This window comes from Delphinus delphis, chromosome 14 (assembly GCF_949987515.2).
Source record: "Delphinus delphis chromosome 14, mDelDel1.2, whole genome shotgun sequence".
NCBI lineage: Eukaryota > Metazoa > Chordata > Mammalia > Artiodactyla > Delphinidae > Delphinus > Delphinus delphis.
The window spans coordinates 26,808,230-26,827,334 of record NC_082696.1 but is presented as its reverse complement, the minus strand read 5'-3'; the positions used below and the strand labels follow the sequence as shown (position 1 = coordinate 26,827,334).

The following is a 19,105-nucleotide window of genomic DNA, read 5'->3' as shown; positions in this document are numbered from 1 at the left end:
GGGTAGATTTTTACAACTAGCCTGGCTTTGTACAGAAAAAAAAAGTTTCAGAACGATCACAAAATGTACTCACAATCATAGGTGGAAAGTGGTACCACTCATCACTGCTATGAACCAAACAGGTCAACAGGCCCTTGAGCAGCTGCTGTTCCCACCCCACCCACAGCCCCACTCCCTTAGTACACAATGAATTTATGTCTCTCTGTCCTTCTACCCTGGCTGCCTGGCACCAACCCATGCACATGAAACCGAGTTAAACTTGCTGATCTAGCAGGGAAGTCAGCTCATGACTTGGGCCTTGCTGTCACGATGTTAAATAAAGGACTAAATACATGTAGGCACACGCATCCGAACATACACCTTCAGGCTTCTGTTCACATTTATGCTTCCTAAGCTTTTATTTTGTGACCATAAAACTGGAAAATAGCATAGCCCCTGAGTGCATTTAAGAATATCCTCTTGCAAAGAGAAATCTGTTTAACCAGTGAGAAAGTATAGCATAGCCCCTGAGTGCATTTAAGAATATCCTCTTGCAAAGAGAAATCTGTTTAACCAGTGAGAACGTATACCTAGATTTTTCTTTCTACAAGCCTAGTGAGCTTTACAGAAACATTACTGAAATGGTAAAGAGGCTGATTTGTACTAATCAAGTGCTGTAGTTGAAAACAAAAATTATTACTGCTGGATTGAATGGTCAGTCACTAGTAAATTACAGTTCTATATCTATATTAGTTAGTTACTTTTCAATGGGGCCCACGAGTACCAAAATGCTTTCCCACATTTCTATATTAGAGGAGATGATTAATTCTTCAAAACTACTGGACTTCAGTCATCTTTTAAATTCTCTATGCATCTCCCCCAAAGTAAGCTGCAATTTACTTCTAGCAGGAGTTTTAGAAATCCACGTGTTAACGTAATATTTATAAAAACCTCAGCATCGTTTGAAAATGACAAAGCCAGCATAGGTTGACACGAACTCAAACAACCCCTAGGGAACAAAGGGTCCCAGCAGGTTCTTTGCCATCCCCATCCTTGACGTTAAAGGGCTCCCTTACAGTTTCCTAGGATGCCACTTCCTGATGGCCTCTGTGGCAAAAAAGGCACAGTATTCTGCCATCCTGCAGCATTATGCAGAGCTTCCGATAGGCTGCTGGACAAAGAAATACTCACAAAGGCAGACTGACACTTTGAAAGGAAAATAAAGCAGGTTTGCTTTGATCTTCCTTACCACCTTTTGTTAACAGGCTTATAAGAAAAACAGTAAACGCTACCCCAGCAGTGACGTGCCATGAACCAAGAAGTACCAGGTCCCTGCCGTGCCTTTTATAACATTTCTATAAATCTTTGCTGCATGAACACTTCGTGGTGCTAGCAGAGCCCGCTTGCCCATGTCTGCTCTGCCGTTAACAAATCTAAAACCTCCAGGGTTCGGTTATCTGAATGTAAGGTGTGGACACTAAGTCTTCCTGAAAACCCTTTCCTAAACATTATGTATCACTAGCTAAGTTGCAAATATTATAAAAACGCCACATTAAACTTTAACCCAGTAACACATGCTAGAATGCCTTTAGGGCCTCCGGTTCATTATTCTCAGTGATAATACTTTATTAATGTACATTACATGGACTTCTGAATTCCTTGACCAAAGTTAAAATGTGCACAGAAGCTCCTTTCCTCTAATAGCAACACCCTTATTAGTTTAGACATGCAACTTTACAGATTCAAAATGAGGCACAGAAACCAATCACTGGATTCAACAGAAGAATCAGATGCCCAGGGTAGTGTTTCTAAAAGTTACCTAATCCACCATTGGTCTGTGAGCAAGTTACATGTTTAATTTTTGAGACGCACAATTAGAAAGATAAGAAATGGGTTCCCTGTCTTGCTTTAGGACTGGTAAGATGTCAAGGATGCGAGATGGGGTGCTTTGGAGGATGACACTGGAGGGCAGGCAGCAGCCAAGTCATATAATTGTTCTGCCACCAAAGACAAGGAGTCATTGAGGGGTGTTGATGACTAAATGTGTGATCCAGACAGGCCAGTCTGGCAGCTGGTGTTGGATGGGTTGGAAGGGAGAAGGAGTGAGACTTAAGAAAAACTTGTCACATGATAACTTGGTCCAGGTGGAGAAAAGAGATCTCAACCGGTGGCTGGGGAGACAGAAGGCAAAAGACAGGAAGACAAGAATCATTCATTCACTCATGGCTTTTGTTGTTGTTTTAAACAGGTATTCCCCGGCATGTGGAAGACTTATTTCAGGGGAATGAGCGTGGATACCAAACGCCCTCAATAGTCCAAATAAAAGCTGTGAAGCGAGCAGTGGGAAGGAAAGGAGGTTAATGTTCTTATAAAAGATTCAGATGAGAACGAGGGCTTTATATCTGTGGATAAAACAAAGCTGAGAGATGGCTAGAATCAGGACCAAAATTATCTAACAGACTGAAATAATGGACTATAGCTAAAAAGATTCATTTAGTTGTGATAACTACGAACACCTCTTATTACATTAAAAAGGAACAACTGCACAGGTACAAAGTGAAGACCTACCCAAGCTTTAGCAGATACAAGGAAGGAGGGCCCTCGGACAGTACGCTCACTACACTTCAGTGTGATGAGGCAGTAAAAATCCTAACAGCACCATGGGCGGTATCAGCAGAGAGCCAGCGTGCTGAGTCAGCGGAACAAGCCTTCTTTATTTTTTGGTCCTCACATCACATGGTCTGAGCTAGACATTTCCAATGGGATGATAAATTAGAACATATTCAGAAGAGAACAACCTAGGACTTATCATAAAGATCCTAAGCCATAACACAGGAGGATTGTTTGAAAGAAAGTACATTTTCTCTAGAGAAAATAAGACTCTGGAAGAATAAAATAAATGAATTAAAGGTTAACTTTCAGTGTAGTTCAAGAAGAGAGACTGAGGTCCGGTGACTGGAAGTTACCGGAATGTAACGAGCTGTGCTTTCCATCACTGAGGACTGCCGTGCACAAACGCTGATCTGGGGCGATGTGTTGGATTAACGCACTGTGTACAGGTTGGATTTTTAGACTCTAGAGTCCCTTCTGATCCTGAGATTCCGTGACCTGGTGAAAATGGAAACTAGAGTTATATCCCCACGGGAAAACAGTCAGGCAGAAAGAAAAAGCCTGAGAGATTCAGATAGCCCTTTTCCTTGCAGTCACTGTATCTCTATACTTAAAACTTCACAGGGCTTCACTTTGTGGGAAGCTCTGCAGTTGTATTGTTTTACTCATTCGACTGATGCCCCCCAGAGGTTTTAGACGTAAAGCTAAATAACGAAAACAATGGAAGCCCTGCTCGGTGGGTGTTTCCGTGGGTGTTTTGGATAGAAGGGGCCCACTCTACAATTTCTGCACCTGCAGCTTGCAGGCCTCTCCCCTCTCCTACCCACCCACAAATTAATGAAAACATACTGTGTGAAAAACGCTGGGGAAGAGGGGATAAAGGTGAATAAGATATACAGGTTTCCCTTAACGGCACAATTTATTATGGATGGCTCACTGTGGCTACATGACTTGAGAGATAAGATATAAAGGTTTGGAGTGAAAAGCAATTAAGTATAAACCAATTCAGTATATTACTTTATGGACATTTTAAGGAGAACGATAGTCCTAAGTCTTTCGGTCAGTAAAAACATACATCATAGTAATTTGTCGTGGGCAACATGCACAGAGAGAAGATTTTTGTCATGATTTTAAAGACACTGACGCGTTAAGTTGGTTAAATTTAAACATGTTTTACCTGCAGAAATTCTCTCACAAATAACCTGCAATAACTTGCCATGCATATCCTTTTGAACACTTCCTTATGTACAAATTAAAATGTTTGTTGCGTTCTCCAAAAATGTGTCCGTATATTTCTGTACCTGCAGTGTAGTAAAGGTTTAGATGAAACCCCATAATTATAGTGGCATACTGTCACGTAGGTTTCAAGCAGCAAAATAAACAGTGCAGCTCAGAAAAGAAAAAAAAAAATTGGAGAGGCCAAGAACAATGTGTTTCAGACTGTACTGAGACTTCCCTCCAATCCTTATCCTTTGCTGCTCTGCTGCTCTTCCCAATTCACTCTCCTAAAACTAAAACTGACATCAATTACGATTTTTTTCCAATTTAGGAAGGCTTAATAACCTCTTTTTACCTTTAGATTAAAATTTTCTCTCTTAAAAGTAATCTAAGTGTTTTGAATATTTCTGGGGCAAACCCTTGATTTTCTTTCTAAGGGTCAACGTATCACGGTCAGGGTTCTCCAGAGACACAGAACACAGAATAAAAAAAAAACACAGAATAGTACTTTTGGTTCTGTGTCTCTGGAGAAAAATACATAAAATGTATATAAAGAGATTTATTTTAAGGAAAAATAGCTGCTGCGACTGTGGAGGCTGGCAAGTCCAAAATTGTAGGGAAGGTCAGTAGGCTAAAACTCAGGCATGATTTCTATATTATAGCCTTGAGGCAAAATTCCTCCTTCTCTGGGAAACCCCTGAAGGCCTTCAATGATTGGATCAGGCCCCCTAGATTATCGAAGGTAATCTATTTTACTTAAAGTCAACTGACTGTAAATGTTAATTATATCTGCAAAATACCTACACAGCAACATCTAGCCTAGTGTTTGACCAAACAACTGGGCACTGTAGCCTAGCCAGGTTGACACATATAATTAACCATCTCAGTCAGTGACCCCAGAGAGATCCAGACACTCTACCCCACACTGAAATCAACATGCTGCAAATGAAAGCATGCCAGTCAAAAGTCTACGTGTCAATGATCATAACCTTCATTGAATAGGCCAGATACTATCTACTCAAATCATTTCCCAATATTGCAATGCTCTGTTAAAATAATATTCATAAACTGGGGACAGGACACCTCAGAGTAGACCTATTAAATCCCCCTATATATTTTCACTAATGATCTGTCACTGAGAAGCCAATACCGTTTGGCTTCAAAGCATCAAATAAACCCTTTTTATCATTATAAGAACTAAGCAGTCTTGTTGTCGCAACATTAAATGGTTTAGAAAGTACAGATAAGAACGTTAAAAGAAATCCTTCCCACTGTTTCAATTAGAAGAAACTATAGTATGTAGATATATGGATGACGGGGTGGTGAAATAAAACATGTTTTTCATGAGAAGGTAAATGAGGTACTAAACTTTATACATTTATTGACTTATTTGTTAATTAGAACCAACTCTGACTAAAGAAGAATTATACAATTCTCTGGCATAGTTCTGAAATCAACCTAGAGGAAAGAAGTGACTAACAGAAATGCTAAATTATATGATCAGGGTGGGTAGATTTGAGGTTTGGTCATTTTCATTCCGTGAAGGCCCACACTGAAAAGGATTAGCACATCCATTGTAACTGTCAGCAACCAACCAGAACACCAAAAACCTTAATCTAAATGATACAGGTAAGGAGAAGTATACTTGGGGTTAGCAAGCCCAGAAGCTTCTAATATTTGCAACTGCTAAGCCAAAGATGTTACTAGGGCAACAATAATCACTTTTTAATAAAAGATACGAAGCATTAATTTCCATGTAGATACTGCTAGCAACCCAGTTCATTTTTTGGTAAATACAGCTTCTTTTAATCTTGCCTGATCTAGGGCCATCGAGATTTTAGGGGGCTCTTATATAGAAATAAATAACATCTCAGAAGGATGAACATGTTGATAAGGACACTTAGGGCGCCCCAAACCTCATCTCTAATACCTTTTAGCTTTCATATTCGTGTTCTAAGCCCTTGCTTTAAAACTCATGTAAACTTCAGACAGGCAACTGAGGAAGGATTATAATGCCAAAGACTTGGCGAACTTCCTAAACCACCACAAATGGACCATTTTACCTTTTATCATAAGGCAAAACGGCTACACTTCCACCGCTGAAGGTACTAAAATCTTTGATGTGCTTAAAAAAAAAAAAGGTTGTTCCAAACACATGCAATATTGCAGTAAAGGAATCAAAGTCATAATAAAAAATCTCTCCTCCCTCCCAATTTTTTTTTTGCTGGAGACAGTACTAGCTGGTTTCCATACAGGCAGAGAGGAAAAGACTTGCCCTGAAACCCCTAAAACAAGAAGCACCCCCTCCCCGCTTAGAGCCCAGAGTCCAGCTGCTTCCCGCCCACTGGAAAAAGACCTTGTTCTTGTTTTCTGTTTACAAACAAGAAGAGGGTGGTTTTTGTTTAGTTTGGTTTAAACCAGAGCTGTTTGTTTTAAAAACAATTGCAACGATGCAAATTGTTCCATGAACAGGTTTCCAGATAGGTACGTCAATATAGAAAACGATTTGCTCTGTACAGCAAGAAGTCACTGCACACTTCACAGCTAGTGTGGAACTCGACTTCACAGGTGTCTAAAGGCTGTACGCCGAGTCCTACTTCTGAAACAGGAGCCAGATGTAGAACAAACACCCTTTTTCTCCTTCCTTCTGACATTCTGTGCTCCTCCTCTTCCAAAACCTTCTTCAATGAAACCCTGCCCGCCTTCACAAGGACGCGTGATTCTAATCACATATATGGTTTAGGATTTGTGTTGCACAAGTTGGTGGATGACTGGGACCATTTTTTTTTTGCCTCCTTGCTCAGCGAGTAGCAGGCAAACGTTGAACCAGATCAGTTTGTAAATAAATGGGATGACGTTCTCAAAGCTGAGTACTTCGGTTACAGCTGGACCACCAAGAATTCAATCAGAAATGCCAATCTAGTGTTCTTTCCTGTGAGGATTCATTGGATAAGATTATGGGGTTTTTCTATTCAAAGGCATTTGCCCTCTCATAGGTCTCCTGGACTAAAAATGGCTCCAGCTCCCTTTTCTCAATTTATTTTGACGCTTCCCTTCTACTGTAGAGCTATTTCTTCTACTTGTACTTCCTGATACTCTGCCGGGGACTTATGCAAAGTCACCGTACAAAGCATGAGGATGTATCTTTTTATATACACAATGAGGGCATCTTCACAGTTTGTGAAACTTCTCACGAAAGTTTGTGGAAGGCAAGCTGTATATGCTTCGTCTATTTTTCTCATAGAGAAACATTCAGTGAAGCGACAGTGACTTGTGACGGAAATAACAGACCTGGCAAGTCCATCTTTTTGGTTTAAAAAGAACAGAAGTCTGTCTTTCATTTAAAGTGCAATAATTCTGTAGCAATCATACTTTAAGAACTTAAAACTTAGAACGATGATATAGTAATAAAAAACACTTTTGAATACCATAAAAATGAAACAAAAATAAGGCAAGAAGGGCTGACCTGGGCGTCCAACTCAATTACACCAGAATCCACGAATCTCACAGGCTAATGTGTAGCAAGCTACTACCGGAAGGTTTTGTGCATCATTTTGACAGGTGGAAAGCACCATTGTGCTTTGATGATGCTTCCCATACCTGAGCCAAGCCAACGGCCCTGTGATCACAGCTGCAGTCAGGCCTAAATCAGCATTACATTTGTATTCTCATTACAGAGACTTACAATTATAAATAAAAATTTGCTTAAGGGAGAAATTTAGCATGCCAGGGTACGTCCACAGTTTCAGTGACGCAGTACCAATCCTTAATAATCAGGACCACAATAATTATAACACTTCATGCTGACGCTGTGTCAGGCACTTATCTGTGTACATTACATGCATCAACTCATTTAATCCTCACCCTGTGAGGCTGGTACCACTATCTCTGTTTTAAAAAGGAAGAAACTGAGGAAGACGAATGGTCAAATGACTTGCCCAACATCCCTTAGGTTGTGTGTCGGGAGCGGGGGAAGAGATTGCAACCCAGGCGGTCAGACCCCAGAGTCCCAGCACAAAGTAATAGTTTAGCATTATCCCTAACTAACTTGGTAGTCAATTTTTGAGACCTATAGCTTCACACGTGCTCAGTTTCAGTATAATCTTGAGGGGGGGAAAAAAAAAGAATCAAAGATACTTTCTCCAGGGATCACAGCCATTCCATCTCCCCTACTGCCCTTTTCCTTTTGGTCCTGGATTTTTACAGCTGTGCAGACGCCAGCTGCAAGGAGGAGAAAAGAGGAAACCAGTTCTGCCAAAGGTGAGCTCTGCCTGGAAGGGCTTCAAATCACAACGGATGGCATCACAAAACCTCACAAGCACACACAGATGCAACTCAGAAGCGCGTCTAGACGTTCTGACACACAGAGCCAGAGCTATTCATGTGAGGTGATGTTCAAAGCCATAGATGTGAATAATACCGCTGAGAAAAAATGCAAAGTGAGAAGAGCAGAGGTTACCAGACTGAGCCTTCGGTAGAGTAATATCTAATGATGAGAAAGAAGAGAGGCGAAGGAAGGAAAGTTTAGCCCAGAGGGTATTAGCGTCAGTGCAGGCAGAAGGCGGAAGGGGAGAGCATCACGGTGAAGGTCATGCTTGTGTCAAGTATTTACAGACAGAAGAAACAAGGGCTGGTCTCCAAAGCCAGGCATCTGGTGATTAGAGTTCATGGGTCACCATGAAAATCTCTGGGAAAAGTATATAATTTTCTACAAAGAGAACCCTTTAATTATCTATCCGAAACTGACCTTTCCTTGTTTTGAGGAGGGGGGAGAGGAAGGCAGTGTAACAACAAAGCAAAGTAGACAAAAAGAAAGCTAACTACCTAACATTTTGTCTACCTGAACATATTCAGACATAAAAGTGCATAAATATGTCCTGGAATATATGTGTACATAATACTTGGCTATTCAAGTGGACTCACACCCATATTCACTTCTACCTTTCCTTCAAAAAAAATTACTGGGTAAAACAAGAGATAATGTGAGTAAACTCACTAGATTGGGGGCAGTAGCCATTACGATTTTCCAGGTGGTTTTTATAAGATATACTCGACACCTCCGAATCAAACCTAAGGTCAAATGGAAGAGCACTAAATAGGAAATGGATCTCAAGTAGTTTTCGACCTTGACTCCACACTGCAACCACCTGGGGAATTTAAAAAATACTGCCACCTGGCTCCCACCCCTAGAGATCCTCAGATAATTGCCTAGGGTGCGGCGCGGGCATCCAGAGATTTAAAAGGCCCCCAGGTGATTTTTCACTCACTGCCAAGATTGAGAAGCAATGATCTGAACCAGTGATGCTCCAGCACACGACCTCAATAATCGGTTCAACAACATAACCGTATGGCCAAGCAGAGAGCTATATTCAACTGAACCCACCAGGACTGCGGGGTGTACTAATTTAGAGCATCTACCATGAACAGAAACCAATCCGGGAGGAATGCAGGAAGCAGGCAACCAGGCCCTGCTTGGTGTCTCTGCCACACTAAAGAGTCTGGTCAGGAGCTTCTGGGAAACAGAGGCCTGGATTAAAATCTTGAAAAGCAGCCCAGTATATTTACTGTAGTCAATTATGCACATTGCTGCCACCAAAACAGGCCTTGTGTTGGGTTGTGGGAACACTAAAAGAAGGGGGGTTTCCTTCCAGAACTTCACCTTGGAATTTAAACTCTTCCTAGAATATAGCTTCTTTTCTACTTTAAACGGTGTCAGGGATACAAGTTTTATACGTGGAAGGTTAGGCCATAGTAAGTAGTAATGCTTCTGTTTACCAGAAAGCCAACTCCAAAAAGGAGGCTTTAATGGCATTAAAAAAGGCACAAAAGAAATTTTAACATATCCCAAATCTCAATACTCTATACTTAAATATACACAGTTTTACTAACAATGCTTGCAAAGCCCAGTTCACATATACCAAATGCATTTCACTCGGCTTCCTTTCTGCTTAGTTTTGCATCCCTACGTTCATCTGCACTATCCGGTCAGGTGTGTCCCTTGTCGGCATTTTCTCACAATTCTCTCTCACAACTGCTTCTGTAGGAGCTTTCAAGGATGAGGAACTGTTGAGTGCAGTGAATTCTTGTCAAAAATATATTACTCTTCAAATCAAAATTCAAAGTGGAACTTATTAAAAGAAAATCTTATAGATTTTCTCAACTGGCTATTTCTCAAATAAAGATACTAAGGAGAACGGTAAACAAATAGAGAAAAACCATCTGATGCCATTTAAATTTGTGAACTATAAGTCAGAGCATTTTCAAGAGTTAATGAAGAGGGGACTTCGCTGGCAGTCCAGTGGTTAAGGATCCGAGCTTCCAGTGCAGGGTAAGCAGGTTCGATCCCTGGTCGGGGAACCAAGATCCCATGTGCTGCATGGCACAGCCAAAAATAAATAAAATAAAATGTGATATGGTTTCAAAAAATTTTTTTTAAAAGAGTTAATGAAGAGGAAGAAAGCACTGACCCACTGAAGAGCTAGACAAACTTTAAAGCTTGATTTTCTATGGATAAAGAAGATGTGATTATCTATCTACATATTATATATATATATCTACACACACACACACACACACACACACACACAATGGAATACTACTCAGCCATAAAAAAGAACGAAATAATGCCATTTGCAGCAACATGGATGCAACTAGAGATTATCATACTAAGTGAAGTAAGTCAGAAAGAGAAAGACAAATACCATATGATATCACTTATATGTGAAATCTATAATATACCACAAATGAACCTATCTACAAAACAGAAACAGACTCACAAAGAGAAGAGACTTGTGGTTGCCAAGGGGTGGGGTTGGGGAGGGATGGACTGCGGGTTTGGGGTTAGTAGATGCAAACTATTACATATAGAATGGATAAACAAGGTCCTACTGTATAGCACTGGGAACTATATTCAATATCATTGGGATAAACCATAATGGAAAAGAACATAAAAAAGAATGTATATATGTGTATACTGAGTGTGCTGTACAGCAGAAATTAACACAACATTGTAAATCAACTATACTTCAATAAAAATTTTTTAAAAATGGATTTTCTAGAAAAAAGTAAGCCTGAACATCATACACATTTAGCATATAGAACCTTAGACCATGCTCAGTGATTAAATGTCCAAAGACATTATCAAGACTTTTTACAAAGCTCTGCAAACACACTTCAGTAACTGAGAACGGATACTAAGTACCGGGTTTGACAACATAAATTCTGCCAACAAAGAGTAATCCAGACAATAAAACAAATTATACCATCAATATTTCCAGCTTCCTAACTGCAAAAAACACCAAAAAAGTTATTTCCAAATTCTGGAAAGCCGTATCTCAAGGGATTAGAAGACAGACATTAAAGAGGAGAAGAGAATTTGGATTGGCACAGGATGTGGTGGATGACAGCACTTCTGTTCATAATCAACTTCAGAATGCAGACTCCACAAGAAATAAATACTATGGGGATAAAAAAGAATAAAGAAGCCCATGACATTAGAGCCAAATAAAAGCTCCACATTATACCCAGGCTCTGGGAGCAACTCTACCTCCACAAGTTTTCCTAGTTTAAGTGAGCATCATTTAGCGTCCCTAAGGGCACTATTTTACTTTGAGGTGATTACATTGCTTTACTAAAAGAACTTGGTGAAATGGCTAAAAAGCAAAACTAAACATAACAACATCAAGTGTTGGCAAGGATGCAGAGCAAGTAAGACTCACATACGTTGCTTGTAGGAATGCAAGATTGCACAGCCATTCCAGAGAACAGTTCATCAGTTTCTTATAAACATACACTTACATATGAGTCAGCAATTCCACTCCCAGGTATTTACCTTAGATAAATAAGAAAAACCTGTACATAAATGTTTACAGCAGCATTACTTATATCACCAAAGCCTGGAAATAACCCAATGTTTCTCAATGGGTGGATGGATTAATCTGTGGGACCTTACAACTGGCAAACTGCCACCAATAAATACTGATACACAAAACGCGTCTGAATCTCAAATGCATTATATGCTGAGTGAAAAAAATTCAGCCTCAAAAGTCTATGCGAGAAGATGTGGTACATATATACAGTGGAACATTACTCAGCCAAAAGGAATGAAATTGGGTCATCCGTAGAGACGTGGATGGACCTAGAGTCTGTCATACAGAGTGAAAGTCAGAAAGAGAAAAGCAGATACCGTATGCTAACACATATACATGGAATCTAGAAAAATGGAACAGATGAACCAGTTTGCAAGGCAGAAACAGAGGCACAGATGTAGAGAACAAACGTGGACACCAAGGTGGGGAAAGCTGGGGGAGGGGGTATGAACTGGGAGATTGGGATTGACATGTATCACTAATATGTATAAAATAGATAACTAATAAGAACCTGCTGTATAAAAAAAATTAAATTTAAATAAGTCTATGTGTATGATTCCACTTTGATGACACTCTGGAAGAGGCAGAACTAGGATGGTGAACAGATCAGTGGTTGCCAGGCATTAAGGATAGGAGGACATGACTGCAGAGGGGTGGCATGAGGGAATTCTCTGGGGCAAGAGAACTCTTCTGGATCTTTATCATAGCGGTGGTTACATGACTATACATTCGACAAAACAATGAATTGTACACCCCCAAAGCAGTAAACTGTATGCAAATTAGAAAGTTTTAATTAGAAAAATTTCAAAGGGGGACTTTCCTGGTGGCACAGTGGTTAAGAATCCACCTGCCAATGCAGGGGACATGGGTTCGAGCCCTGGTCCGGGAAGATCCCACATGCCGCGGAGCAACTAAGCCCTCGAGCCACAACTACAGAGCCCACATGCCACAACTACTGAAGCCCACGTGCCTAGAGCCCGTGCTCCGGAACAAGAGAAGCCACTGCAATGAGAAGGCTGTGCATCGCAACGAAGAATAGCCCCCGCTCACCGCAACTCGAGAAAGCCCGCGTGCAGCAACGAAGACCCAGCACAGCCAATAAATAATAAATAAATAAATTTTAAAAAGAAAAATTTCAAGGATTTGACATTTTTTCCTTTCACCAGTGAACTTTATGTAGGGTGTTTTAAATTGGCTACCTTTACCTTCCAACTGCTAGTCTATTAATCACATAATCTGCTACATGCCCTGAAATGCCTCTTCTGGGGGTGATCAGTGACTACTCTGTAACCACGCCAATGGTTTTTTCTTTTCCTCTTCACTCTCTGAATCCTCAACCTCCTCGTCCCTCTCCCTTGGCAGGTATGGCATTGCTCAATTACGCTTTTCCTGACTTTCTGGCTTTTCCACCTTCTTTGCTGGTTCTTCCTCCTCCTGTGCTTGAAGTGTTGTCTCATCCCCTTTCCATTTTTCTTTCAAAACTCTCCTCACCCTCATGGCTTCAATCACGTTCCCCTTATGGAATGAATCCCAGAGTCCCAACCTGTTTTTCTCCTTATTCCCATCCTTCCATGTGCCCATTAGACATTTCTACTTACACGTCCCCCTTGCATCTCAAATCTCCATGTTTAAAGCAGAGATTTTTCCAGTTCTCCTACCAAAACCAGGTCCTCCTCATGACTATCTTCACGCCACCCTTAAACCAATGAGCCAAACTTAAACCTGGTGTATAATATTATATGTCAACTTTTTACCTGCATCCTTTGACACATGCCTCTGTAGAATCTTGAGTTAATCATTCTCTTCCCATTTCCACTGCCATGCCATAGTGCTGGCCCAACGCCTGCCCAGAAGACTTCTGCAGGAACTTCAAAGCCAGTCCGTATGTAGCTGAATGTGTCCTGCTTAAATCCCTCCTCTAGTCTACACTGCTACTTCAAAATGAGGATCACATGGGTTGAATACCGATCACCTCGCTATCACCAGAGATTTGGCTAATCTGCCTGGTTATGCCTTATGTTCCTCATACACTCTCCCCTTCCCCCGCCCCGTGATACCCTTCCCAAAGCAGCAAAAATCAATCAAGGGAATGACTTTCCTAGATGAAGGGACCATGCATTCCTAAAAGGCACAGCTGAGCTCTTCTGCTAGCCTTGGCAATCAAGCTTTCAAGATCCATGAGTAGAGAATTGCCTAATTTATCGCACTTTATTAAAGATATGTTATCCTTAGGAATCATCAACATTTCCTCACTGCCTGCAGAATCATGTACTAACCTCTTAAGCTTGATCACTCCACAATTTGGCCTCAATGTGCCTTCATTGCTAATCCACCTTCTAGACTCTTTCGTGATGAGCCTCACACAGCTCAATATGACCAAAACTTTGCTCTTTTCCACATCTGCACCTTTATATTTCTCTCTTTCCTCCATTCAACTTTATATGTCATTTACCCATTTAAAAAATTTAAATTACTATGCCCAGTATGTTTTCCATGATGAAAGACCACAGCTGGAAGTAATTCTTTCTTCACTTAACTCCTCATAGCCTGCAATTATTTGTTTGTGAGTGATGTTTTCCTTTTGAAATCCACGGACCATGTCCTCATCAACCTTTCAGCCACCATAAAGCTTTATAGAAGGTACATATTTCTTGGTCAAATTATGCTAAGCCTCAATATTTTCAATTCTTATAACAATATAATGAGACCTGAGTTTTAAAAAATAACCCATTTCAAATGATTTTCTGTCATGCACCAGGAGGCAAAGATGTTATTTATTTTTTTTAGAGAACATGCCAATACGAATTAGTGTTTCATATACATGCCTAACTAATGATATCCAATAAATGCACTTTCCTGAGCACAAATGCCTCGTCTAATAATACTTTCCTCCTACTTCGCAAGATGCAAAGGTAAGAGCCAGCCAAAATATAACAGGAAAAAAGTTATCTATTCACTTGGAATGAAGCATTAATAGCTTTAGGACGTGACTTTCAAAACAATGAGTTTAATAACAAATTGTAGTCTGAACCCCATCTAACAATTTTTATTTGCAGATATTTGTAGACCCTGAAATCTAATACCTTAAATATCACTTTTTAATTTGGAAAAATGCAGTGAAGGGTCATGATCCAGATCACAAAAAAGGCCCATGTTGTTCCACTGCACTGCCTGCTAAAGAGAGAAAAAGCCCAGGTCCAGGTTCTATGTCATTTTCCCCAAAGGAATAGCAACAGAATTCACAGATTATAGGTATTAACTTATTCCCTGTGCATGAAAGTGTGCTCTTATGAGCTAGTCAAAGCAGCTTTAACTTTGGTCTTAATTCAGTAGGCTTTTTAAAAGGAAGTTATTAAATTGAGAAATTACCTCTGCACACTTTCACAGCTCTGGGCACTAGCATAAGGTTAAGTACACAAAGCCTGGGCAGAGGCAATTTTGTGAATTTCAATCTGTTACTCAAAATGATAATTAAAAAAGGACTTGACATCCTCTAGTGGTGAAATCGAAAACTTGTTTCCAAGTCAATTATTCTTCTCAGTTCTTGCCTACCTTTTGTTATTGAAATATATGTGGAAAGAACTGTTCATTCTCAAGAAAAATTTAAAAAATCACCGTAAAGAATGTGACTTGACTACCTTTGAGTAGAAAATATATACTGACAGAAATAGCTTTTAAATGTTGAAATAAATATGATTTTTATATGCTACCTTTCAATATTCTTAACAAATGTCTCATTTTATAGGTCGTATACTGCCAATTTTCAACCCATCCTTGATACACATACATACATATGTATATGATTATGAACACATTACAGGTGTTATTCTTATTTTTTTGTGGTACGCGGGCCTCTCACTGTTGTGGCCTCTCCCGTTGTGGAGCACAGGCTCAGGACGCACAGGCTCAGCGGCCATGGCTCACAGGCCTAGCCACTCCGTGGCATGTGGGATCTTCCCGGACCAGGGCATGAACCCATGTCCCCTGCATCGGCAGGCAGACTCTCAACCGCTGCGCCACCAGGGAAGCCCTACAGGTGTTATTTTTATAATCACCTGAGATTCTAAACTAAATTGCCCTAAAATTAGACCACAGTCTTTGCACATGGACAGAAAACCTAAGAGAGACATTTAAGAATGGGTCCTACCACCTAACAACCAGTTGTAAAAAGGGAATAAAATGAATCCCTCAACAAATGTTGCCATTTGAGGTGGCAATTTTCACCTGTTGATGGTAATAAAAGACAGAAATCCGCACCCCACCCCCAAAAAACCCACCTCAATACAATCCTGTAATTGTTAAAAAAAATAATGACTTGCAGCATTTGAATGTTATAATGTGCAATATGTCCATAAGAATGAAGTACTACATTGAAGTCTGATACTCAGGTATAGGTCACATGCCTTAAATATATGGAAAACTTCGTAAGTTGTTAAAATTCAAGCAGTCCTTACTTGTACACTCAAAACATCGTTACCTAGACTTAAATATATATATATTTTTCACCTTTCTTCTTTCTTTGACACCTGCTCACACAGGTGCTCTGAGCACGAAAAACCTTAATAGTAATCCAGGGCTAGAAAAATAGGAAAAAGATGTGAGCCGGAAATAACTTTTAGTTAAATTATAAAGTACAATTATTTGAAAGACCATTTATAAAATTTGTCCCTTGGAAACTGGAGTTTCTAGGTAGAGATGTGGAAGAATTGTTTTCTATGAAGGAGACGGCAGCCAATTAAATTGCTCTCTTCATAAAGAAAATATTTCACTGACAGCCACAGGGTTGATTTGTAGGTTAATTGTTAGAAGCATGACCAGTTCGTTAGTTAACATGCTTGGGCACTGAATAAGCTAGTTTGTAGTTCACTTACATCTGAACAACTTGTTCACGTGCAGATTCTAGGAAGTGTTTATTTATTTATTTGAGCAAAAACTACTGTGTACAGAAGCAGGTTTTTTTTTTTTTTTCTTTGTGGGGATTAGGCACCAAACCATTTATATTCTCAATGAGGATGCTGCCCTCCTGCTGCCCTCTCTTGGGGGACCGTAACCCTAAGCACCCGGCTTCTCAAGTTCCCTAAAGCAATTACAAAGGCACGTCCTCTAAGTCACCCGTTCCCACCCCAAACGAAAATAATGACCTGCCAACCTTTCAAACATTTTAAGACAAGATAAACCACCCTACAGGAAATAGCGTGACTTCAAAGTAAACAAGTTCAAGATTCCTTGTCTTAACCTCAGGTATTTTCGCTGGAGGGATTAAGTCTTTAGTCTTTAGGCGCCCAAACTCTACCTAGCCGAACAGATACACCATTTGCAAATACCCTTATAGCTTTCTTGGACCTTTCACATTAAAATAAGCATACCTTCTAAGTCAATACCTCTTTTTTGAGGGTGGGGGAAGTCTTACATTTAGGTAACAATTGTTTCCAGTTATGTGTAAGCAGAAAACACAACACAGGGAGCCTGCAATTTGAATGTCTTTTTAAAATAAGAAACTGCCTCACCGCCCCCATCCCAAGTGTAGGAAGGTACCAGAAACAGTTTACTGGCCAAGAATAGAAGAGGGGAGTAGGAGACAGGAGTGGATCTGCAAGAAAAAACTATCGCGAGGGGGAAAATCGGCTGCATATAGTAAAATGGGGGAGGGGAGGACTTAATGCTCTTGGAGATGTGAGCTCCTGCCCCTGCCTCTGGCGTGGAAGTTGGGAAGAGGGGGTTCCTCGACACAGCGCCCTGATGAGCCGAGCCAACGTTCCTGCCTTGGGTTGGTGCACGGACTACAAACATGAACGCCGAGGACCCTTGTTTCAAGTCAACGAATCTCTGAGCCCTCCCCAGCACCTGCAGGCCCCCATCACCCTGCAACCAGCCCCTGCCTCGCGACCCCAGATCTCAGAACTCTCGTGAGCCGGTCGTTAACTGCGGACCCCAGGGCAGCGGGCGGGCGCTGCTCACGCGCGACCATCGCGCCGGGCTACCCCGGCACCCGGTGCGCCGGTTAAGGCCGGAGAGTTTGCGCAGAAAATGGTAATCCTGCTAGCCGTACCTGGCCGAGGATTATTCCGGCTGACGGTTTGGTTTGGGGGATACGATTTTCCCATTCAATTGAATCAGACCCAGCCCGGCAGGTGGGAGAGGAGCGGCCAGCGTCTCTCCACTTCCTCCTCCCGCCCGCGCTTCCACCTGTTTGGGGTAAGTCGAGCTGGAGCGCAAGAGGGGCGGCCGGCACTGCAGCCGGGCGCCGGCAAACTTGGGCGCCGGGGCCGAGCAGCCGACGCGCGGAGGCGGAGGGCAAGCGGGCTCCGAGCCGGGGTACGCGGCCCGCCGAGCTGGCCTTTCCGGGCCGCAGCCGGGCGGGGGAGGGGAGCGCCGGCGCCCCGCGCGAGTCCCTCCCCCCACCCCCCTCCCGCCCCAGGCCGGCTCGCTCTTCACGGCCCGAGCCCGCCGGACCACCACCTGCCCCCGCAGCTCAGTCACCTGTTTCGCTCTGCGCAGCGCCATCGCCGCCCGTGTGGCCGTCGCCGCCAGCTCTCAGGTCCGCCATGGTGCTCCGATGACGCTCCGGGAGAGCCGCTCCGCCCTCTTCCTCGGCTTGGCTCCCGCCGGCCAACCCCCCTGCCGGGCCCCCGGCCCAGACAGGTGAACGCCGTCAGGGAAGGGCGGAGGAAGGAAGGAGCGAGCGCTCACGAGCCCGAGGCGGCCTGGGCCCGGCGCGCGGGCGCGCCCCCTCGTGGGCAGGTGCGGCGTGGCAGCCACTCCGACCCACGCGGCTGGGTTTCCGCAACCAGAGAGCGGGCGGAGCCAGGCACCTGGGCCTCGAGCTTCAGGCCCCGGCTGCCCGCACCTCGAGGTCTGGAGGCGGGTCGGCGACGCTTGGTGGCGCTATGAACTGGGACGGTCTGAGGATCAGTCAAAGTGAGGCGAGAGCGTCCGGACGCTCTATTCGTCTCTGAGCTCTGAAGCAGCCAGGTCAATGTTACTTTCGCCAGGACTGGCGTTCGTGCTGACAGCCGCCAAAGAGTATGATGCCACGTGGAAAGCCGAAGTACACGAGCTGGATTCCACACTGCGGTCCGGTCTCCATTCTGCGCTTTAGGACGCCATTGTTGATGACCTGTCTTTTCACCAGGCTTCTATATCTGATGAACCCCAGGGCATACAGCTTAATGAAACTTGTGCCCAGTGATGTGGCTTTTCTTATTCTTGATTTCCGGTTAGCAACTACCCTGTGACTCCTGTCTTGCTCCGGAAGACCAGGAAAAAAAGTTTCTTTTTTTAAAGAAACATTATTAGCTGCGGAGAAACCAATTTCTGCTCTAATAAGCAAATAAACATTAAGCAACAAAATGCTGAGAAAAGAAAAGTAGCCTGTATAAATGGAAACATAAAGGAACAAAACTGAGGAGCGCTCAGTTCTGCCTCGTTAC

At 42.3% G+C, this 19,105-nt stretch overlaps 1 protein-coding gene across 1 annotated transcript in view; it reads right to left on the bottom strand.

Annotated features, from left to right (window-relative positions):
* MAP7 (microtubule associated protein 7) overlaps positions 1–18,498 on the bottom strand; it is a 165,329-nt gene extending 146,831 nt beyond the window's left edge. The window contains exon 1 of the mRNA XM_060029915.1: positions 18,156–18,498. Coding sequence (XP_059885898.1) covers positions 18,156–18,222 — 67 coding nt within the window. The 5' untranslated portion in view covers positions 18,223–18,498. The remainder of the gene's footprint in view (positions 1–18,155) is intronic.
* Positions 18,499–19,105: the final 607 nt, after the last annotated feature.